General features: G+C 42.2%; 4 protein-coding genes across 8 annotated transcripts; 1 reads left to right on the forward strand and 3 right to left on the reverse strand.

Moving 5' to 3' along the window:
* Positions 1 to 111: 111 nt before the first annotated feature.
* Positions 112 to 6,374, reverse strand: arhgap1 (Rho GTPase activating protein 1). The gene is made up of 13 exons (XM_024001512.2): positions 6,266 to 6,374; positions 4,733 to 4,930; positions 3,581 to 3,676; positions 3,393 to 3,480; positions 3,086 to 3,217; positions 2,736 to 2,822; positions 2,554 to 2,652; positions 2,301 to 2,408; positions 2,095 to 2,171; positions 1,785 to 1,862; positions 1,495 to 1,623; positions 1,202 to 1,305; positions 112 to 974 (listed from the first exon to the last, which is right to left on the reverse strand). The coding sequence occupies exons 2-13, from the start codon at positions 4,869 to 4,871 to the stop codon at positions 804 to 806; spliced, it is 1,308 nt and encodes a 435-aa protein (XP_023857280.1). The 5' UTR covers positions 4,872 to 4,930; positions 6,266 to 6,374; the 3' UTR covers positions 112 to 803.
* Positions 6,375 to 6,690: 316 nt separating this feature from the next.
* f2 (coagulation factor II (thrombin)) lies at positions 6,691 to 11,567 on the reverse strand. The gene is made up of 14 exons (XM_024001505.2): positions 11,380 to 11,567; positions 11,041 to 11,201; positions 10,831 to 10,855; positions 10,459 to 10,530; positions 10,168 to 10,273; positions 9,941 to 10,074; positions 9,453 to 9,761; positions 9,214 to 9,324; positions 8,987 to 9,113; positions 7,899 to 8,066; positions 7,556 to 7,729; positions 7,271 to 7,449; positions 7,023 to 7,093; positions 6,691 to 6,920 (listed from the first exon to the last, which is right to left on the reverse strand). The coding sequence occupies exons 1-14, from the start codon at positions 11,453 to 11,455 to the stop codon at positions 6,765 to 6,767; spliced, it is 1,869 nt and encodes a 622-aa protein (XP_023857273.1). The 5' UTR covers positions 11,456 to 11,567; the 3' UTR covers positions 6,691 to 6,764.
* Positions 11,568 to 12,559: 992 nt separating this feature from the next.
* Positions 12,560 to 15,607, reverse strand: znf408 (zinc finger protein 408). The gene is given in 6 exon segments (XM_070447260.1): positions 12,560 to 13,753; positions 13,755 to 14,193; positions 14,196 to 14,588; positions 14,741 to 15,009; positions 15,150 to 15,215; positions 15,309 to 15,607. Coding segments are annotated over 6 exon segments (2,493 nt in total). The 5' UTR covers positions 15,524 to 15,607; the 3' UTR covers positions 12,560 to 12,642.
* A 479-nt stretch (positions 15,608 to 16,086) lies between these two features.
* LOC111975082 (uncharacterized) lies at positions 16,087 to 21,899 on the forward strand. 5 transcript variants are annotated; one of them, XM_070447257.1, is made up of 7 exons: positions 16,087 to 16,137; positions 17,074 to 17,178; positions 18,681 to 18,787; positions 19,103 to 19,362; positions 19,516 to 19,771; positions 20,243 to 20,917; positions 21,045 to 21,899. In XM_070447257.1, the coding sequence occupies exons 2-7, from the start codon at positions 17,120 to 17,122 to the stop codon at positions 21,803 to 21,805; spliced, it is 2,118 nt and encodes a 705-aa protein (XP_070303358.1). In that variant the 5' UTR covers positions 16,087 to 16,137; positions 17,074 to 17,119; the 3' UTR covers positions 21,806 to 21,899. The 5 variants fall into 5 exon arrangements, with proteins under 5 accessions (XP_070303358.1, XP_070303357.1, XP_070303356.1 ...); XM_070447256.1 differs by lacking the exon at positions 16,087 to 16,137 and adding an exon at positions 16,146 to 16,235; XM_070447255.1 differs by lacking the exon at positions 16,087 to 16,137 and adding an exon at positions 16,150 to 16,239.
* Positions 21,900 to 22,954: the final 1,055 nt, after the last annotated feature.

Genomic DNA, 22,954 nt, shown 5'->3' on the forward strand with positions numbered 1-22,954 from the left:
ATGTAATGCAGCAGAAAGAAACAAACGAAGGCTTGCTGGATATATTTAAAAGGGTATACCAGTATGTTTTTTCAGATGAGTAAACATTTAAAAAGTAAGGCGATATGTGACAAACATTAAAAAAAAAAAAAAAAAAAATGGTTTTATGGTTTTATTTCGCTATAGACTGTAGCTTTACACATAACCATGATACTTAACTGAGATGTGCCAAAATATAAACTCCAGATAGAATTTAGACTACATCGAATACTGGATTACACTGGCACATTGACTGTAGCAACCGATCATTTATGAAATTCTAAAATGATTTGTTCCAACGCAAATAGGACTAGACATACCAAGTAAATTACTATGAAATATATCTTGCTCCCCAGATACAAAACATTGCATAAATGTTCTCGGAAATCTGTACCATCAAAATAAATATTTGATATGATTCAAACCAGAACAGATGTGAACTGGTTTCGGTTATTCCAATTGTTTTAAAGTACCAAATCTTGTACACTGTGTTGAACTTTTCCTGAGTGATAGATATCTGGCGGAGACATTAAAGCCTTCTTCATACCTGACTTCTAACCTGACTTTTGGCCTATTTTTGGCATCTTCAACGGTTCGTCTCCCCTGTCTTTTTTCTCTCTCTGTGTCCTCAGTCACAATACACTCATGCATTTGGCAACACTACTAGGGGCACTGGGAGAGACACAGTTACACTGTACTAGACCAATACAGATACAGGGTCAGAGATGGGGATTTAAACACCGAATGAATGGGGCATGGTTAGAGATAGCTGTACAGGAGACGTCTTAGGGGGAAAAGACCTTGTAGTGTTGGTCCAACAGAGTTCTGGTGAAGTTATTGATGGGGCCGATGGCACTGAGTGTCATGGCAGCGTCTTGTCCCCATAGCAAGTTGGGTCCGAACACCACTGCCAGGTTGGCGTTGTTCATCTTGTTGATCTCACTCTGTGCAGACACCTACATGGGCAAGCATGCATGTTTGTAGAATATCAATAAGAACAAAACAACTCACTGGTTTATTTACACAAACTGGTGAGGGCCAGTGTCGCCAGGCAGTACTAAATGCCAAGATCGAAGACTATTTAGACAGAACCGTAGAATAACAGGCCCCAAAAACAAAATGGAGTGTTTGCAGAACTTCTGAGAAGTATTCAGCTGGGGATATGATATGACAGAAAACATACCTGCACCAGGAACTCAATGAGGAACTTCAGGGAGGCATAGTTCTCCTCAGGGAGCATTGCCAGCATGTTCCGGATCGCAGTCACTTGGGAACTGCTGTCAACATCTGAGGAATGAGCATAACAAATAGACCCTTTATGTTATATGGCTATGACTTAGAACTATCCTCTAAGGATTTCGACCTACGAAACAAATTGACAGCTATAGTGATATTTTGAATAGCTATAGTAAACAAATGTAAAAATATATCCCCATCATCTACTGTGTGGAGGATAAGAGTCTTCCCCAGACTTACTGTGGAAGTTGACAATGTCGTTGTAGAGCTGGTAGGTGAGGAGGGGTTCTGGTAGTTCTCTGATGAATGTCTTGAGGATGACAGCTGCCAGGTGAACGTCCTCCATCTGGGAAAAACTCACCTCCTCACCTGGCGCCACAGACAGACACAATTACAGACACACACAATCACAGTCGTACAAATCCCACAGCTACAGCCAAAGAGAKAATTAGGTCTACCCAGGGATTTCAAGAACAGATATTATTTTTTAGATATTCATTTAAGAGTAACAATGAGTGAAAATCATTCACCTGAGTTATATCTGTGCTGAACATCCTTAACGAGGGTCACGTTGGCTGACCGCCGGAATATCCCCTCAATTTCAAGACCTAAGACAGGACAGAAAATGGGGGAAAAGATTGAAACAAAACCTTTTGTAAAACAATCAAATAGCAGAATTAGCCTTGTTTTGCAAGTCAAATACTAATCCAGGTACAGTATCCATGAAATTAGAACGGAATTGTCCAAAAGCTGATCATCAGAACAAAGACTCAAAAGTTGAACCCATCATCATCATCAAGCAAAATGACCACTGGTAAAACATGCAGAAATGGTGCTTACCTTGTTCCATTAAGAAGGCCACTGTGTCTCGCATCACTAACGGAACTGCTTCATTGTCAGAACTTCTCGCTCTTAGCCTTGACAAATCAACAAGAACTAAACACTTAAAAACCTTTGAAACATACACAGGAGAATATCTTACGTATGTAACGTTAAGGTCGGATGTTGAGGGAGTAAAATACAACAGCCCTCATCCGGCTACCTACGTTGGCAAGGGGACTCCAAACTGTTGATTGGGCAGTGGTGGACTGCGGGGGGGGGACATCTGGGCCTGAACTGACGCTTTCAGTGAGGCTCTGATTTTTTCATCATAGCTAACGATTTTGGGTGTGAGAAAGCAGAGTAACACACTTAATATAGTCAGATATCAGAAATAGACATCCGTTACGCAAGAGGGAATAATTCATTGCCAATGTTGAGATACAGTAGTTACACGTAACGTGTGAGAAATGTTCTTACTCTCGCACGCGGGTGGGTATCACTAGCTGCTCACACTTAACAATGTCCTCCAGTTCACTCAGGTAGTTGATGTAGTTGATCTTTCGTCCAAACTTGAAGCTAGAAAAGAAAGGATTCATCACACATGGCAAACACTTGACAGTTAAAGGAATAAAGAGCATCTCTGGTGCTGGAAAGCTAACCTGATGAGAGGCTTGAAGAGGATGAGAAGAGTCTTGATGAACATGGTGGGGTGGACAATGTACAGTGCCTTGATGTTCTTCTTGTACCTAAAGAAAACAGAGCAGTCAGCAAAAGTAAACTTTTGGTTTTAGAGAAGTCAAGCCATAAGTGCAAATAAAGCACATCATTCTTTTAATAGACTTAAATATGGGTGAGGGCAAAGTCCACTTCCTCTTTAGTTTTCCGATTCAGATCTCTGGTGAAATGGAGTGCATCTCATCATTCATAGGTGAAAAACTAGCAAATGTGCTTTGCGACTATGGTCCCCAGTGTCTGGCTGGAGGTAGGCTGGAGGTAGGCTGGGACTCACTTCCGGTCAAATTCTCTGTAGGCGTCTCTCAGCCAGCTGAGAGATGGCTTGTTCTCACTGGTGAGGCCATTATGGAAGTAGATGAGGGTGTAGTCGCTCTCAACATACTGGTCTAGGGTGGCCTTCAGATACCTGGATGATAGTATGATAGTTGAGAAGTCAATCCTCATCACTTATGAAAACACAAACACAATGACGACTACTGACTTGACTAGCAGCGGGGGGGATCAAAGCACAAACAAGAAGCAATTTATTAGAAATTTGACAGGATGAAAATGTCTCAATAATCTCTAACAGTAACACCCACATCAGTAGCTTGTGGTGGTCCAGTTCGTGGTGAGGGGGCATTCGACAGGCGTTGAAGACAATCACCTTCCTGCCAAAGTTATCGTCACCTTGACAGCAGAGTGAGAGCGGAAACAACGTCAACTGGATCCAAGACTGAACATGATATTCAGCACAGATAAGCTACACATGTAGAGACAAAGTTCTTACCTGCTACTTCTACAATCTGATGCCTGGCAATATCATAGTATGGGTGGTCCCAGGTCAGGTGTGACCCCTCCTCCAATCGCTTGGATATGTCCGTCTCTGTTGAGAGATAGGAAAGGGACACATTCAACCATCTCACCCTAGCTCATATCTCTGGGGGCAGATCGCTGAGAATTTCACAACTCAACGTTTCGGATCTGCCCCGTCACGGACAGTACGTGCTCACTGCTCAGGCACTCTTAGAATGAGTTTGCAAACACACTTTGAGCCTCTTCTCGATGCATACTGAAATAAGTAGATGGGTGAGACATTGCATTTCACGGGATAACCCACACACATGACCACGACATCTGCATTGTGCACTTCTGTCAGCAGCAATCTGCAGGCCACACTGACTAAACCAATGCCATTCTCACAGTTAGTCATTAACATGCAGTTGCCCGAGGCGGGGTGAGACAGTGTGCGCTTCATTTGGTATCTCATAAGATGAACCCTTGTTCCCTTCTCTTTTTTCATCTGTTCATTAATAATTAGTAATGATTCTGAGAATAATTCAAACTCTAAATCATGGTGCATCTACTAGCCACAAACAATGGCATCGTCTTCAACCTCCCCGGCCCTCTAACTCCAATCAGACAGGGGCTGGAGAGCTGCTGTGAAACAGAAATTTGACTGTGCCTACAAATAGAATGCATAACTAATGAATGCACACTGCATCAGAGGGCAATATGTAACGAAGTTGCAATAATATGACACATGAGTAACAAATGGCTCACTGCATTGGGCTGTGAAGAAGGCTCTTTTTGACTCTTCCCTTGGACTAAAGGAAGATTGACGTAAAATGATAAGATGGTAAAGATGTTTAGGGAAATAACAGCAATAGTAATGGTCCTACAACAACGTTCCATTTCTAAAAACACAGCTGATCTTACAACAGGCTGATTGGTATCATATTACAAGGGCAAACATTATTTTGCCAGGAATGTGGCTTTTTAAAACAGTGATGTCATGATTTTGTTTTACTCAAGGGATTAGTTGGCTTTTATAACACTAGAAATTCTTTAAGCAATTTTAAAATTTCAGGAAGTTATTTTATTTGATTTCTGACAGCACAGAGAGGTCCAGCGTTCCTTTTAATTGCCTTTAGGTTCTTACCAGACTTGCTCATACTGGAGTCATCTGGGGGCCACAGCTTGTCCCCCATTGGAGACAATTTGAGCTGGTTCAGCGCATTGCTGGGGGGATCATCTACTCCAAGGTCATCATTGAGGTCAACCAGAAGGTCTGAAGACATGGTGGTGTACTATGGGACTCCACACAGAATAAAGTCTGGTCAGGTGCTCAGCCAGCCTCCTGTCACAGAAACAAGTGTTAAGTTCTGGATGGATGTTGATTATCTAATGCAATGAGATAGCACCTTATCTCAGCAGTGGGATCACTTTCAAGATCTTGTTTTTTAAGAGTCTTCCTCAAAAGAAAAGCATTCTTCTGACTGTGTCGATTCCCTCCCTATAGCCTAACTTAGACAAATAAAACAGCTAACAAGTATTTAACAGGCACATTTTTTAAAGATGCATTTTCTCTTTGTATCACTGCTGTAATGGACCCTGTGCGAAATCTATGCAACTAAGCTTCCATATTTTAAAGCTGTACTGATGCGTCATAACTGCAGAAAAATCACTCCAATCSGGCCAGAAAGGACAATGCATGAAACATGGACGGAAGAAACAAATAGGTCAATAAGCTATTGTCCTTTAGACTAGGCCTATTTCACATCTGCAACCAGGTTAGCATTTGGTATCATTTGAATACATGTCTGTCAAATGCAGAAACAATTGCATGGCTGGTTTGTTTGTGGAAGGTCTACACAACATTTCACACACACACCGATTTTCGCATGGAATGACCCAATCTATTTTACAACACCACAGGGGTTGTGATGGAAGAAGCAGCATTGTTGTGCTACCCGACGCTCAAATACAGCTCAAATACAGTCCTCCCCATCTATGAGATGCAATCTATTCTGATATGTTGGTACTTTAAATATCACGACTGAAGTCASAAACACATTCATGTATGTGCAGTCCACGGGAGGAAAAATGCATTCAGGCAAAGTGCAATAATTTTACACATCTAGCTAAATTAGCCATACGGTATATTACGAAACACTGCAACTGCCATATAACGTCAGCAACCAAAATAAGGTGATTCGCGTCTTAGAGAAACGGCTATCTATCGTTACGCAAAACAAGTCTGCAATTTGTCCCGAATCTTCTAGCTAACTAACGTTAGCTATTTCACGTATGCTCCATTACGCTGCGATGTCGATAGATAAAAATGTTAAAAAACGTTGCGTTAGCCAAAGTCAGCTACTGACCGTACAGCAGTAGTTCACCTAACTACTCAACAATGTTTTACAAATGTCGATAGATTAAAATAAACGTTAACTAGCTAACGTGTCAACGACCAGCACTAGCTAACCTGTAGTGTAGACTGTAGTTAGCTAAATTATTGTTGAGTAGCTAGCTGTTGTCAGCTAGCAAGGCACAGTATGTTGTTACCATTATTTTCCTCGGCTGGTAAGGCTAACCACCTGGTTATTTTGGAATAATCCAAATTAGCTCGTCTAACGTTTAACCCGCAAAATACATTGATTAATTCAAACATAAATTAAATTGGCGGATTTACCGTACAGTCTGTGAAAATGATCCCCGCTTGAAAGGCTTTCTAAATTGTTAGCTGGCTAGGCTACTAACGTTAGRTATGCCAGTGACAGCTGCTTGCTTCACTAGTCACAAACATCCGGTTTTCGTTCTGCGGGTGGAGAGCTCTGTCTTGGCAAACACACTACTATACTTCTGACTCCGAAAACGAGACAGAGGCATAGGTGGAGACGTGCAGCTGTGTGATCTAGGCCTATCTTTGATTATGATAGCAGAAATAGTTTCAAACTTGCTTGCTTTTACTTCATCATTAGATCTGTATCAAAAAAGTGTTTTCGAAAACCTTGTGCACAAAAACAACATGCAGAATTCTAGTGTCAGTCTCTCGATCTGAATTGAGTTTTTGTTAATTTCTGTAAAAAGTAATTTTGCTGAGTAATAACAAGCAGATCATGATCAGGAACACACGTTTATTTCCAATATTACATCATTCTGCATGTAGAGAAAARGAGAAGAAATAACAATCAATCATCATCATCACCGCCTGTTTTGTCAATAACTTTCTTCATCCACCTTCTCATACGGAAAAGATGGGTGTAGAATCCATATTTCCCATCCCTGTCACATCCTTCTCCCCAGGACACAATGCCGATCTGGTACCAACGGTTGTCATCTGGGCTCTGTGAATGAGGATATAAGTCATTCTCATGAGTATATCAAATATAAAGGGGGATAATGCAAGACATCTAATGAGTGAAGTTCGTGTTTCTCTAGTTGTATACCTTCATGACAAAGGGACCACCYCTGTCCCCTTCACAAGCATCACCAGTTTTCTGTTCCTCTGGTTTGAAGCCTGAAAAGTACATGGGCATTATGAGGAAGCGTCATACTAATTGTAACACTTGTGATTCACACATTTTTTTTTTTATCAAGTCACACTCTGCACCAATTCACTTTTGGTTAACATATTGGATGGACTTGAGCTGCAGTATACAGCAATTACCATTCTGAGATGAGAACTGCTACTCACCAGCACAGAACATGTTGTCAGTGATGCGGATAGAGGTAGAGGCTCTGCAGATATCCTGTTCAACGATGGGTAGATGGATCTGTTGGAGAACTGTGGGTAGAGACTTGGGGGAGGAACTCCATGTCTCATATAGGTTCCCCCAGCCTGTCACACGGCCTTTATAGCCAGCAAACATCAGTCTAGGAGAAATAGAAAAAAGGATGCTACCATTGCTAGTATGGGAAAAAGCTCAGAAATGTTAGTTCATATTTAATCATTACTGCTAGCCACATTACACTCTCTTACGTCTTAGCAACCTGCTTGGTTGGTAGGCAGACAGGATGAATCTCATCAGTGAAAGTAACGGGCCTCCTCATGTGCAGCAGAGCGATGTCCCGGTTCAGGTTCTCCTTCCAGTTGTACTTGGGGTGGACAATTATCTCATCAATGGCCACAATCTTCTCTGTGCCCTTCTCAAACCTGGAATTAGGTTGAAATAGGGTATGAGCCAAGAACGTTTTGGTATGCCTATATTATTGTTTCGTCAAGTCTTATGGCATGTCTTGGTTCACTGTTGCACTGTGCAAAAGTCAATGTGTATTGTTTGTTTAATACAGATAAAATGGGAAAATAGGAGATAATCACTCACTTAGCTCTGTTATGTTTGCCAAGGCGGACCAGGATGTCATTGATGGTGAAGTTTTTGTTCCATGGTGGGTAGAGGATGCAGTGGGCTGCAGTGAGGATCCACTCGTCACTGATTAGACTGGCCCCACACAGCAGCTCCTGGGGGCTTTTCTTGTACAGCATCACCTGCCTGACATCAAAGCATCCATGAATAACAGGCATCATCATTTTCTTCTGCCAAATTACATCTGAGTCTTTCTTTTAAGGCCGAGGCTGCGGATCTGACTTTTCCGGCCTTGTGCATTTCTCACTGTCAATCATGAAATTATAATTATTCAGGTTTTACAGGTGAAACATCTATGCAGCATCTGCATACCAACCATTTGATCTCAATGAGTTCCATGGGGATATGCATTTAGGTCTTCTAGAGTTATAGGCTACCGTTTAAAGTAGCCTACAGTTTTGTTTTGAATGAATGTATTGTGAGTGAGTGTATTTTAGAGCAGATTGTGTTAACAAACTGTAGCATAGCCTACCTGTGTTTAGTTTCAATCGAAGCACATATTTTTCCTAGTGGCGTACTTTAGAGTTTTGGCCACATGAGAAAAAAAAAGACCCTTTGATCGTAATCATCCTAAAATCTCATAGGAAATTAGGTGGTGTTTTTTTGTCTTACAGTAACGTTACTATGCTATTATATTTGGGTATGTTATGTAGAATAGGCTCCTATCATTATGTGTTCTTGCAGACATTGATTCAGCATTGATCTAACGTTATTAAACGGGCACCATTCGCCAGAGTAGCCCTGTTCTCTATGAGTAGAACAGAGACTGTGTATAAAGTAGAGAATCTCACATGTGCAAAAGCTTCGGGCCTTTAGCTGTCTGGAAGAAAGGTGCAGAAAAGTCAGATCGGCAGCCACTCCATTCTTTTAATTGGGCAATACATTGACAACCCCAAAACACATCCTCTAAATGATAGACACAGATAACTTCCTTTCCCGCTCCCACCGTGTATATGGTCAAACATGACGACCATGATCCTAAGTAGTAGTCCTACGTAATGCAATAGAATACATGTGGTGTTTTGAATATGTATTAATTGCATTACCATGGTGCACTGGCCACTTCTGCATCAATCCCTTTAACAATACGMCCTCCTTGGTAGGAGTCAATCAGTTCTTGCTCTCTACCGTCCTTCTTACTTATCTTCTCAAACATGGGTCGCTCCCCGCACACTGAAAATAAAGCAGAGTTTAATTCAAAGTCATGAAAATAGACTCTTTCCTCCTCTGTCTGCCGTACCTTACCCTTTATGTCCAAAATTATACTACTTACCCATCTCTCCACTGCCAAAGCTCCGAGGGCTGAAGAAGGTTTTTCTGGGCCCAGAGAGTGTTGTCCTTTCCCTTCCGCCGGCCGCCTCCTCATAGTTATCTATTGGGTCATCTGAACGAGAACAACAGTCCAGCACTCACAGTAAAGAGCATTTATGATACCTGTCAGATATTTTTCTTCAGAGTCCTAATATTTTAAATGAATCGTTTACAACTGGAAAAAGTGTTGAAACAGCTCACCACACATCTCAAGGTCACAGTAGTCCACAGTGGTATTTCCATGCTGGTCCACATAGCACCAGGGTCCCTCCATATCTCCGTCAGGGTTTCTACAGTAGTTCCACACAAGTTTGACCTCTGGGATGAAATCCTTTCCTTTGCTGAGTGCCAATGCCTTTGGGGAGGCCCAAGGCAGACACTTTTGGCCGTTCATGGTAACTGAGAGATCCCCAGTATAATCCAAGCCATTGTTGGCCATGCAGTCTTTCTTGGTGTACGTGGCTTTCCCATCCACTGTAGTGGGTACTTCTGGGGGTACCCAAGGCTCACCTGTAAGGGAACAATCACAATAGAGGACCGCTAAGACATATTGCAACAAGCAACATGCTCTGCACTTTGTTGTTGAGCAAGGACACATATATACTACCATATTGTCAATGTAAAAGTACACCCAGCTAAGCAACAACATGCAGCCAAATGATGGTTATTACGCAGTAGTGAAATCATACCACATTTTGGAACGATACATTGCTCTCTCCTGACTGTGGGATCCCTGGTGAAGCACCAAGGCCCTTCAGGAGTTTTGTCTGGGTTCCTGCAATAGTTCTCATACAGGGTCTCATCCAGCAAAGTATTGAACTCCCTAAGAAGAGATATTACCCCTTAGCAACAACACAGCAAGAATGGGACACCTTTGAAATTACATCCCTCAAGTTATGGGGTCAATAATACATACGTAATTCTGTGTGGGAAGTTACTGGACCAGTACTGGCATGTTTTTCCTGAGGAAGTAGTGAAGATGGTACCGTTGTAGTTCTCCCCAATGCCCACTGAGCACCATCCTATAAGATGCAGGCCCACATAATATTTGAGAAACAGGATGTCCTGCTCAAAAAATGTATCTTTAACATTATACAATTTTCCTGGTAGATTCCTCACACCTTTTAGCTGGTTTCAACACAAACATTTTGTCAAGAAATCATTGACATATTTGAAATGCACAGTGTAATCAGGCCATAAGTATTACCATCGAGATGAATACACCCCCTCACTGTATTTATATTGTCCTTGGTTCTCAGCAGTGAAGTGCCTTTGCAAGCTGTGTAGAAGGCAAGCAAGAATTAGAAAACATGAGGAAATACTTGCTCTCTACTTGCTCATCACTGCCAAAGTCGATATTAATGTTTGTTTTTTAAGTATAAAGAGCACAGTATGTGTGGGAAGAGCAAAACGTGTGGGTTCACCAACACTGGGGCTAAAGCCTATTCCTCAACCAAGTCGACTCACATCTCAGTTGCACTTTGTTCTGGTTCAATACCATTTATTTACATTGGGTATTTTGACTGATGACTACACACATTCCATGGATAAGGTTTTGATAGAAAACTAAAATACTTACCCAAATAGTTGCCCCAAAAGGCCTTCTATATTGAGAAGAATCCATTTAGACAGTTATTTGGGGAGAAATACTATAATCATACTTTATTATGCAAATTAACATAGTGATACCCAGGTAAACATAAAGCTCATGTTTTAGTTACTAGTATACCAAGGTGAATATGAATTTGCTTTGCATGATACTTCAATCTAACAAYCCAGACATCCTCACCGTCTTGTCAGGCTTTTCAAAGACTTCACGGGCTTCTTCATGGTCACAGATCTCCTCGATGCACTCACGTTCCAAGTTCCCAGGTTTCAACTCCTCAAGGAAGGAATTTGCCCGTTTAGCACGGATAAAAACCTGTGAGGCCTCTTTGCTATTAAGAAATACTATAAACAAATATTTGATAACTCAACCCATTGTTTAATGATATTAAAACTGACAAATAGCCTAATTCACATCAAGGAGGCACATTTTAAGGGGTATACATGTTCAGAATATCGATATTTTTGAAACTTTCTTGCTTTTGAGCATTCAGGGTTGGTAAATAAAAAGCTGGTATCTTACCATTTTCACAAAGGGTGATCTGAAGAGTAGAAGAAAATAGTAGAGTGAAAATGAGAGTTGCGGGTATTCGACCCATTGTTATGGATAGTTAAGACAGAACTCCTTGTAAAACCTAGGACATCACCAAACCTTCTCACCCCCTCAAAATCCAGTTCTCATTGAAACCCCCCACTTTCTGTTACATTGAATCCACCTGGTTAATATTGAACCACTATACTAAAACTGACTCTGGGCTGCGCCTCCCATCTGAGCCATGTCACATACAATGTTGCATTCAATATTTCCATTAAAGTTTAAACTACTACATATGACCATGGATAAGCTTTCCACACAATGTCAAGAATTTCTTTCTCCATTGTTTATTTTCTGTCAGGGCCTACTCATGGATTACTTTATATATATAAAGAAATGATATTCAGTAATTGCAAGCAGAATATCAAATGATAAAGACTTAAAGGCAATGTCAAAAACAAATACACAATAAATCAACCTTTTAAAACACCGCTATCTGCTAATTTAGACTATGATAGTGTGTGCCTCTAAGCTGCATAGCAAACACACACTAAAGTTGCTCCAAACCAGAATGTTTGCTGATTCAGTCTCGGAKTGRCCCAACCATCGAAATATTTGCACCCAAATATTGAATGACGCATTGGAGAAAGAGTGAAAAGTCAAAAGTTGTGTTCAAAAACACATKCAACTGRTGTAAAGSCACCACAGAGGTACTTCTTTTCTCTCTTTTAATTGGAGTCTTCAACAATAATGATAATATTGTTGATGGTCCATATTTACAACAGTGTGTTAAAATACAGTAAAGCTATTTAAAAAGCCTTCATAAACAATCTCCAGAGATCAAATATATTTTGGTCAGATAAAAAAGAAAAACTATTCATGAGGATTTCTCTTTGTAACCATTAAAACATTTCCTAYAATACAGGGGCAGGTTATTTTAGTACAGTCCTTGAAAAGAACATTTGCTGCAGATAGTGGCTAGATAAGGTCTACCACAGATGTGAGTCAATATATGCTTATATCTTTAACTCGTTCACAGCTATGTCTCCCTTCTCCAGTAATCTAAATGAAGTATCCTGATGGTGATATCATAACATATTTTATATTCATGACAACGGWATTTTCCAAATAAGTACTGCTTATTGTCTTCTTTTAGGTAAAGTACATCTAGAATGCAAAAATAGTTTTTATTCACATTCTTGGTTTTATAAAAAAACAGCAACAGAAAGCAAAATGGTGTGAATTGCAGTTTTAAACTCCCGTTTCGATCTCTATTGTCTCTGCCACAGAGCTCAGTCCATCCTCTCCCTGTAGAATCACCAGGTTGCTGTGTGTTTTGTGKTKCCTTACCACAATGCACTTATCATTAGAGTCTGAGACAATTATCTCAATGATATTCTCATTTAGCTGGAATTGGCCCACATCCTGTTCCAACCCTTCCTCTATTACCACAGAAGATATGTCACTATCATGATATGAGTCACAGGTGCTGACAATAACCTCCCCTGAGTTAGGCATGGCTAAGTCTTCGATGGCCTGAACATACACTACTGTCTGACTCTCCATGTTCTCTTCAGGGACATCGACCCATGGCTTGACCTCTGTCTTTTGAGGGGTCTTTCTAGGTCTGCCTCTAGCAGGAGCAGAGTGGCTAGACTCCAGAGCTGCTAGAGCGTTAGCTAGCTCCCCAGATGTCCTATCTTCTCTCTTTMGATGGGAGAACTGGTGGCGAACCAGGCTCTGCATTAGCYTGTAGCCAGCACCACATGTCTGACATTTGTAGGACTTCTCCTTAAGGTGGGACTTCATGTGGCGGCGTAGCTTGGTGGCCATGGTGTAGGCCTTCCCACACAGCTCACACTTGTGAGGTCTCTCCCCTGTGTGTAAACGTTCGTGGGCCCGCAAGGTGTGGGGGTCCCGCAAGGCTTTGCCACATATAGGGCAGAGGTAGACTTKCCCTGTGTGTGATATGAGGTGTCTGCGGAGTMCAGGCACCWGTGAGAAGTACTGATTGCAATGGTTGCACTTGTAAGGCTTTTRCCCTGTGTGGATGCGTAGATGCCCCAAAAGGTTCCCCCGCTGTCGGAATGTCTTATTGCAGTGGGGACAGGCATAAGMKCGTTCTCCTGTGTGCAAGCGCATGTGATTCCTAAGGGAGCCTGAATTGGCCAGTTCTTTACCGCAGACAGGGCACTTGAGCTTAGGAGCATGGTAATTTTCTTCCTTAGCGCGGTGGGCCTCCCTATGAATACGTACTGAAGGCCGGCGGGCAAAAGCCTTCCCACAGATATCGCAGACAAAAGGCCTCTCTCCTGTATGGAGAACTTCATGCTCCTTCAGGTCCCGTTTCAGGCCATAGCTCGTCACACTGCTGGCACTTGAATGGCCTCTCTCCCTTATGCATCAGAAGGTGGGCCCTGAAGTTCTCTTGGGAGCTGTAATTCTTACCACACTCTGTGCATAAGTAAGGCMTTAGGTCCGAGTGGYTGAATTTGTGCTTCTTCAGGTGACATAGCTGAAAGAAACTCGTGTCACACTGGTCACATGTATACCTCCTTTCCCTGGTGTTAAAGAGGTCTGGAGCTGTCATAAGATCCTCTGTGTCTTGCTTCCCCCCTTTGTCACGATCCTTTGGGATTTCATCTGAGCTTATATTTTCTCTATCTTTCATATCTGTTTCTTGGCAAGCTTGTCCATTTTCATCACCAACTCTGGACGTAATCTCCAATGTCACCTGACGATCCAGATACCCATTTTTGCACCCTTGAAGATGCTTGTGGATGCAGCTGACTAATGAATGACCTTCCTGGGTTTAGCAAACAGTCTGCAACTGGCCCTGACAACCTGTGGCCCCTGCACCTCCTGGGGTTTTCTTACCACATTATCTGGTTCTTCACTACTCTTTGGAGGCTCGTCTGCAGGACTCACAAGTTTGTCCTCAGAGCATGGCACATTGGTTATTTCTGGAATGAAACTTTCTGTTTTTATTATTTTGCAAGAGTCAACTTCTCTATTCTGTTCCATTGTTTTCTCACCACTGGAATGAGAGTCTCTCACACATCTCTTTTTCATTTTGTAGATAAGAGGTTTGCTCCTTTTGATTCCAGTCTGGCTTTTCTCCTCCTCCACCACCATAGACTCTGTAGACCCCAGTGYAGAAGTTGACATGTCTGAATCTTCAGTGTGCTCCTCAGGCTCTGTAAGACATACACATATCTTCCACGTAACAGTTCAGAAACAACTATTCAAATATAAAATGTKATCATTTCATAACATAAAATCCTTATTTGTACAATATTTATTAGGTAGTGTGTATTAAGAATGCTACTGCATGTGGGTGTCAGGCTACCTGTAAGCTTGAGCTCTTGCTCCGTGGAGTTTACACCTGGGGATCCATCCTCTCTGGACGTGCGAGGTGTAACTTGTTTGCGAGGTTTGCCTGGTGTTGTTAGTGACCCTCCTTGGCTTCCATRGTGTTCCAGAGGATCAGCTAGGAAACTCCGAAGCAGAAGTTCTGTCCCTGGGTTGATGTCTTTGCAGGCCCTTAGACAGAGACTTCCATCCACCTCATGAACCGTAGCATTCTGTTCATCTTTCCTCCTTGCATTACAGGCAAATCTGCATACAACAAAGAAAGTGGGTTTCTCCCTGCCAATTACCAAATTAATTGTTACAGTAATGTTAATGTGTTTGATACAGCTGAGCACTACAAAAAAATTAACCATTGGGTTATTATTTTTTTATCTAGAGACACCTACCTAATCCAATAGCACCTTTCCCAAAGATTCCCCTTGATTATCGTCTGATAATCAACGACAACAAATCTGATGACAACAAATGTGTTACATTCAATACATTTGCAATGTTATAGAAACTTGAGCAAGTGTGTGCCTCCGCCATCACAACCACTATGATACATACCTCTGTAGTCTTCACTTTGGTCAAAGGTGTTGCTTTGGTCTTCCACACCCAGAAGCATCCCTTTCTGCAGAACATGTCCTACACACCAGAGCCCCAACTGGCCATCATTTGCTAGAGAGGGGCCCACTGTCAGTCCACGACGAACAGCATTCAGCACACTGTGTAGTGAGTCCTGGTTTAGGGATGGGCCCCTCATACCCAGAGAGTCCATCCTATCGGGTGGCAGGTAGCCTAGTGGTTAGAGCGTTGGGCCAGTAACTGAAAGATTGCTAGATTGAATCCCCAAGCTGACAAGGTAAAAATCTGTCGTTCTGCCCCTGAACAAGGCAGTTAACCCACTGTTCCTAGGTCGTCATTGTAAATAAGAATTTGTTCTTAACTGACTTGCCTAGTTAAATAAAGGTTTAATAAAATAAAATAAACTCTCCACAGCCACAAAATGTAGACTCACAAAAATGCAAATGTTTTGAATGTCATGTACAATYTCAAGCTTACAATGACACAAAAATGCACGTTTTGGATGTCATTTACAATGACTAGCTACATAGGAAGTTGAAACGTATCTCCTTGACTAGTGTTTCAAGCCGTCATTGTCAATATAATACAGTACTGTATAAGCAACTGCAGCCACATACACAACGTATATACCATAGGAATATAGCTAGCTGAGATTTATGGCCATCGTTAATCAATAATTGTGTGTGACACGCATACGTGATTGCTTGGAGCTGCCAACCAGAGTCCCCCGGGGGGTGGCAAGCTTCGTCGTGACAATGTATGTATGCCTGAGCATGCGCGGAAAAAGCAACACATTTCAGCGCTAATGTAAGCCCCTGACAAAACAATTAGCTAATGTAATCGAGTTTGCTCACTAACAAAAGTTGGCCTGCTTAACTGGAAGTAGTACACGTCGACAAGGGACCGTGAGTAAGTTTGTCAATGACTTRGTGACACAGGCAGCAAATTATTATYAAGCAKAAGCCAACAATTAACTGMCGAGTTAGCAAGCTAACTAGCTATGATTTCAGTAGATCGCTGTAACAGGCTTGAGTATATGTCAGAAACCTAGTAACATTAGTTATTTAACTTGGTAGTTAGCTATTAACGAACGTTATCAACGCTTTTTTATTTATTATTGGTGACACTGATGATGCTAACAAACTCAAGCTACTGTCTTTGCTTCCATGCATACAACATTGTTGTCTGGCTAACCAGTCGACGACKGTGTGGACATGATACTACGCCGGTTAGGATATCAAACATCTTTCAAGTAGACGTTCGATTCGTGGCAATAACTCGAACATATTATTTCAATTAACTCAGGATTTCCWCAGGGTCTTGGCCAATTTCTAGCATTATTTTTTTCCATTTGAAAACTCCGGGAAAATCATCGTTCTCCAGCCAAGGACAGAATCCGGAAGTCCTCAAGTTCCTSTCTTTCTAAACATTCCGACAGGAAACGTGTCCTTTGTCGCACATCGTAAATGCTATGTTTATCCTAATTCGAATGGTTAGAAAGTCACATGATTACATGATATAGGCATGGATCATTAGCTACCGTACTTTGATGTTTTTGTTATTTCCCAACTAGCTAATTTACAACAGTTAATTTGTCAGCGYCAAGAGGAACTCATGTATGTTATCTCATAGAGCAAGTACCGTAGTCCCGTTTATGGTTTTGCCACTGCCAGACTGAAATTGAATGTCGAGTTTATTTGAAATAATAGGACTGCCATTATATTATGTTTTTTCTACCAACAGACCTGCCATGATATGCTGAGGTGGGGAGTCTGGGGACCTATACACTATGGCAGAGTCACTTGCCATCCAGGACCATTCAACAGAAGCAGAACTATGCACCAAGTAGTAATATGAATCAATTTGGCCTAGTAGCCAGCCGATCCGACCCGCTTGCTTACAGCTGCAGACAGGCTAGGGTCGGTCAGGCTTCCTGTGTAAATGAATACACTGCGGTGCCGGCGCAAGTTATGGCTTGGAAAATGTACCTCAATCCAGTGATGACAAATGTGTTGTACTCCGAATTGTCCCATTATCCCAACTGTTACACAGAGAAGATTGAACGACTGCTCCTAGATCAATCGTTCAATATTCTCTGTGTAACAGTTGTGATAATYGGACAATTCGGAGTACAATGCATTTCTCATCCCTGTATTGAGGTATGTTTTGCCAGTGGTGTAAAGTACTTAAGTAAAATTACTTTAAACTATTACTTAAGTATTTTTGGGGGGTATCTGTACTTTACTTTACTATTTTTGACAACTTTTAACTTTTACTACATTCCTAAAGAAAATAATGTACTTTTTACTCCATATATTTCTCCTGAACACACAAAAGTACTCATTACATTTTGAATGGCTAGCAGGACAGGAAAATTGTCAAATTTATGCACTTATCAAGAGAACATCTCTGGTCATCTCTATTGCCTCTGATCTGGCGGACTCACTAAACACAAATGCTTCGTTTGTAAATTTGTTGGAGTGTTGGAGTGTGCCCCTGGCTATCCTTAAATAAAAAACAAGAAAATTGTGCTGTCTGGTTTGCTTAATATAAGGAATTTGAAGTTACTTTTAACACAAGTATATTTTACCAATTACATTTACTTTTGATACTTAAGTATATTTAAAATCAAATACTTTAACTCAAGTAGTATTTTAGTGGGTGACTTTTACTTGAGTAATTTTGTATTAATATATCTTTACTTTTACTCAAGTATGACAATTGGGTACTTTTTCCACCACTGCGTTTTGCGAGCCATATCTTGCGCCGGCTCCGCTGTTTTTTGAAATAGCAGTTGTTCAATCTTTTTGAAATAGCAGTTGTTCAATCTTCTCGGTGTAACAGTTGGGATAATGGGACAATTCGGAGTACAACGCATTTCTCATCCCTGGATTGAGGTACGTTTTGCGAGCCATATCTCGCACCGGCTCTGATGTGTCTTAATCTACACAGAAAGCCCTAGTGCAGCTGTAAGCAAGCGGGTTGGATCTGCTGGATAGCCTAGTAGTGGCTATGTGTTCTATCCTCTACTAATCAATGATCTGCTGTTTTGATCAGTGGAGGCTGCTGAGGGAAGGACGGCTCATAATAATGGCTGGAATGGAGTAAAAGGAATTAAACACATGAAAACCAGGTGTTTGATACCATTCCATTCTTGCCATTATTATGAGTCGTCCTCCCCTCTGCAGCCTCCACTGGTTTTCATATAGCCGAGTCTGTTTTAATATCTGCTGCATTGATAGGCCATCTTCGCAGGTTAGTTGAATAAATAGATGCTAATCAGCAGTTATACAAATAAAATAAAACATTTGACACTCAGAGATTGTATTTTGATATGCTATATCTTATAGTGAAATAAAAGACATTGAATCCTTTGAGACTGAAGGAGCCAACCAGAGATTGAAAGTCGACCACTTGCTTTTCACCATTGAGAGACACCAAAAATGTTACTTCTGGTGTGAGTATTAGCTATTTCTGTCCAGTGCCTTTACACACAGACTTGTACTAAGAGCCTTAGACTATGACTAAGAGCAGCAAAACTGTGTTTAACTGTTTCATTTGTTCGGATACTTTGATACATTTCCCAGTGCCACTAGGCCTATCATTTTTTATGTGAATATTGCATATTWTTTTTGCTAATGAAATGTACTCTACAACTTCTATTGTTGCTGTGGTATTATTTTTTCATTCATGCATCATTGCTGTAATTTTTCATTTTATTTTTTACCTTAAAATTATATTGCCTAAAATGTACCCTTGTCATGCCTTACAGTTTGTGAAGAGTGCAAAGAATATTTTATTGATGAATGCCCCACACATGGCCCTCCAGTTTTTGTGCCTGACACCCCTGTGCCAGTGGGCGTCCCAAACCGTGCCGCCCTTACTACCCCTAATGGCATTGAGGTCATTCAGGAAGGCAGTGAGGTGGACGTGTACTGCGTAGATAAAGACATTCCCAGGGGGGCACTATTCGGTCCTTACCAGGGTGAAGTGGTGTCACAGGACAAGTCCTCTGGTTTCTTCCCCGGGATGGTGAGTTGAATCCACAAACCTTACTATGTTCTGAAATTCACTTTTCACTAGTATATGGTGTGCCTCATGAAATTGTCTTCCTAACTTCATGCACCATGTGTAACTTTAAGGCTCACYCATCTATGTATTTATGTCAATGAWTTTTATCCCTAGTTGGTGGACAAAAACAACTCATACAAATCCATTGATGTTAGCGACGAAACCAAAGCCAACTGGATGAGGTATGTCCGAAATTCTTCAGAGGACATTGAGCGAAACCTGACAGCCTTCCAGCATGGCGAGCACATCTACTTCCAGGTGTGCCYTGACCTGTCAGTGGGAGAGAGGCTGCGGGTATGGTACAGTGATGACTACATGGACCGATTACACCGCATGTCACAGGACACCATCGGCAGCAACTTGGCCACAGGTAACACTCCTACCAGCCTCATCCCTTTGCCAGCCCTCTAGTTAACTACCAAACTTATTTTATTGCTTTCCAGAGTGCTACAAAGTGTGTACTTTTCTACCCATATCACTGATCTAAGATCTCCTAAATAGTTATTCTTAGAAATTCATTAGTATGAGTGACTTTGAAGGAAAGATGAAGATCATTGAAATACATTTTGACCACCAGGGGGAGCCATGTTGCAAAATACATGGAGAAGCTCAAACAATGAATGGCAATATCAAAKCCCTTGTCACRTTTTTGAAATGAATACTTCATATATCAACATGTCGTTTTATGCACAAATATAGTTAATGAAGAGGATGTTGTCATTATATTATGTAAGAATGTTTGTTTATATTGTTATAAGCCGTTTTAAGGTGCTTACCCGTCAGAGGCTGATCAAGTTGAACTTGGGGTTTTGAATGATCATCTTGTCTCCCTCCACAACAGTTGAAAAGGACCCACGAGTGTGGTCAAGCCCCTGGAATGTTACAGCCCGGGACCGGGAGGCCACCCAGACCCTCATCGAGCACTACGGGTCCCCAGAAATCCAGAGCCTATTGAACAACCGGACAACCAGAACCAAGCAGATCTTTGAGATCATTGCCAGTCGGATGGAGGCACAGGGCTTCCTGATCAGTGAGAACTCCTGGCAGGCTGGCAAGCGATGCTTCCAAAAGTGGCGCAACATGGAGCGCACGTACAAAGACTATGTGCTGGCGTCCAAGAGGACTGACACTGGACGCAGGAAACAGCCCGAGTTCTATGACCAGTTCCATGCACTCATGGGCCAGAGGCTGAGCTCCAAGCTGGCTGCTGCTGACACCCCAGCCAGGGCGTTGGCCAAGCTGAAGCCTAAAGCTGTAGCACCAACTCCTAGCCTGCCCCTCTACGCTATTGTAGTCCCATCAAGCCATCCAGTCAACCTCGATATACCCTCCACCTGCAGCCCAGAGGCAGATATTGGAGTCCATGCAGGCACCACTGAGCCTGAACCGCTAGCCAGGAAGTCCAGGAGCGAACGGGTCCCACATCCCAAGATACTCCAGTCAAATGCAGAGGAGGAGAGGGCAGAGAATCAACTCCAAAAGGGGAGGAGGAGGTCCTGGCTTGGGGATGACAGAGGTACATTTGTTATTATGTTGAATCTTAGCAGTTGGCCTATAACTGAAAAGGACGCAGCCATTTTCAAAATCATTGACAGTATTTACGTAATAAGTCTTTATTTTTGTCTTCCTATCCATGTCTCCAGCTGCTGAGAACGGTGGGTCCCTGCCTGTGTGGTCGGAGCGGAAAATGATCAGTCAGGACATTGAGGCAACGGAGGCTTTAGTAGAGCTGTACAGCTCTCCAGAGATCCAGGGACTAATCAGGGCGAACAAGACCCGAACCAAGAGGATCTTTGAGATCATAGCTAGCAGGCTAAAGGAGCAAGGCTTCCCCATCAGTGATGTGCCTGAGCAGGCGGGGGAGCGATGCTTCCAGAAATGGCGGAACCTATCGAGGGCGTACAAGGAGTACATCCTCCACCCAGAGAAGGCTGACATGGCAAAGCGGAAGCTTCCGGCCWACTTCAACAGGCTCCAGGACCTCATAGGCCACKGGCTCAGCCTTCAACTATCTGAAGACTCCCCCGAGCCTGATGGCAGCATGGGAGATGCTGAGACAGATGCAGGGGTTGAGGACATAAGCCAGAATCTGTTACACATTGTGGAGGTGCCGGCGAGCCCCATTGAAATTGTCAGTCCCCCCTCCACTTCTGCCTCRTTCTCCTCCTCCCATACAGGAAACCCTCTCCATGTTGGACCCAGTGGGCGGAAGAGAAGGAGGATGGCAAACATATTGGATGTCTTTCAGGGTTACAGGGAGGAGGACAAACGATTGCAAGAGGAGAGGGAAAGGAGGGCAGAGGAGCGCTTTAATCAGCTGCGAAGCCTTCTGCAGCAACAGCACACAGAGACTATGGCAGTGATGAGAGAACTGATCAATTCCATGAAGATGAAAAAACAATGAGATATACTGTGAATACAGTTGAAGTCGGAAGTTTACATAAACCTTAGCCAAATACATTTAAACTCAGTTTTTCACAATTCCTGACATTTAATCCTAGTTAAAATTCCCTGTTTTAGGTCAGTTAGGATCACCACTTTATTTTAAGAATGTGAAATGTCAGAATAATAGTAGAAAGAATGATTTATTTCTGCTTTTKTTTCTTTCATCACATTCCCAGTGGGTCAGAAGTTTGCATACACTCAATTAGTATTTGGTAGCATTGCCTATACATTGTTTAACTTGGGTCAAACGTTTCAGGTAGCCTTCCACAATAAGTTGGGTGAATTTTGGCCCWTTCCTCCTGACAGAGCTGGTGTAACTGAGTCAGGTTTGTAGGCCTCCTTGCTCGCATACGCCTTTTCAGTTCTGCCCACACATTTTCTATAGGATTGAGGTCAGAGCTTTGTGATGGCCACTCCAATATCTTGACTTTGTTGTCCTTAAGTCATTTTGCCACAACTTTGGAAGTATGCTTGGGGTCATTGTCCATTTGGAAGACCCATTTGCGACCAAGCTTTAACTTCTTGACTGATGTCTTGAGATGTTGCTTCAATATATCCACATAAATGTCTTTCGTCATGATGCCATCTATTTTGTGAAGTGCACCAGTCCCTCCTGCAGCAAAGCACCCCCACAACATGATGCTGCCACCACCGTGCTTCACGGTTGGAATGGTGTTCTTCGGCTTACAAGCTTCCCCCTTTTTCCTCCAAACATAACGACGGTCATTATGTTCAAACAGTTCTATTTTTGTATCATCAGACCAGAGGACATTTCTCAAAAAAATACGATCTTTGTCCCTATGTGCAGTTGCAAACCGTAGTCTGGCTTTTTTATGGCGGTTTTGGAGCAGTTTCATCCTTGCTGAGCGGCCTTTCAGGTTATGTCGATATAGGACTCGTTTTACCGTGGATATAGATACTTTTGTACCCGTTTCCTCCAGCATCTTCACAAGGTCTTTTGCTGACAGAACAGGTCTCCTTCCTGAGCGGTATGACGACTGCGTGGTCCCACGGTGTTTTACTTGCGTACTATTGTTTGTACAGATGAACGTGGTACCTTCAGGCGTTTGGAAATTGCTCCCAAGGATGAACCAGACTTGTGGAGGTC

The sequence above is a fragment of the Salvelinus sp. IW2-2015 genome, linkage group LG15, assembly GCF_002910315.2.
Source record: "Salvelinus sp. IW2-2015 linkage group LG15, ASM291031v2, whole genome shotgun sequence".
Classification (NCBI taxonomy): domain Eukaryota; kingdom Metazoa; phylum Chordata; class Actinopteri; order Salmoniformes; family Salmonidae; genus Salvelinus; species Salvelinus sp. IW2-2015.

Bases quoted from the DNA above. Each gene is read 5' to 3' on its own strand.
- arhgap1 (XM_024001512.2), bottom strand. From the start codon at position 4,871: ATGTCTTCAGACCTTCTGGTTGACCTCAATGATGACCTTGGAGTAGAT. The intron at 3,677-4,732 runs GTAAGAACCTAA...ATCTCTCAACAG, and splicing joins CTCCAGTATGAGCAAGTCTG to AGACGGACATATCCAAGCGA. The intron at 1,306-1,494 runs GTAAGTCTGGGG...CTCATTCCTCAG, and splicing joins CGACATTGTCAACTTCCACA to ATGTTGACAGCAGTTCCCAA.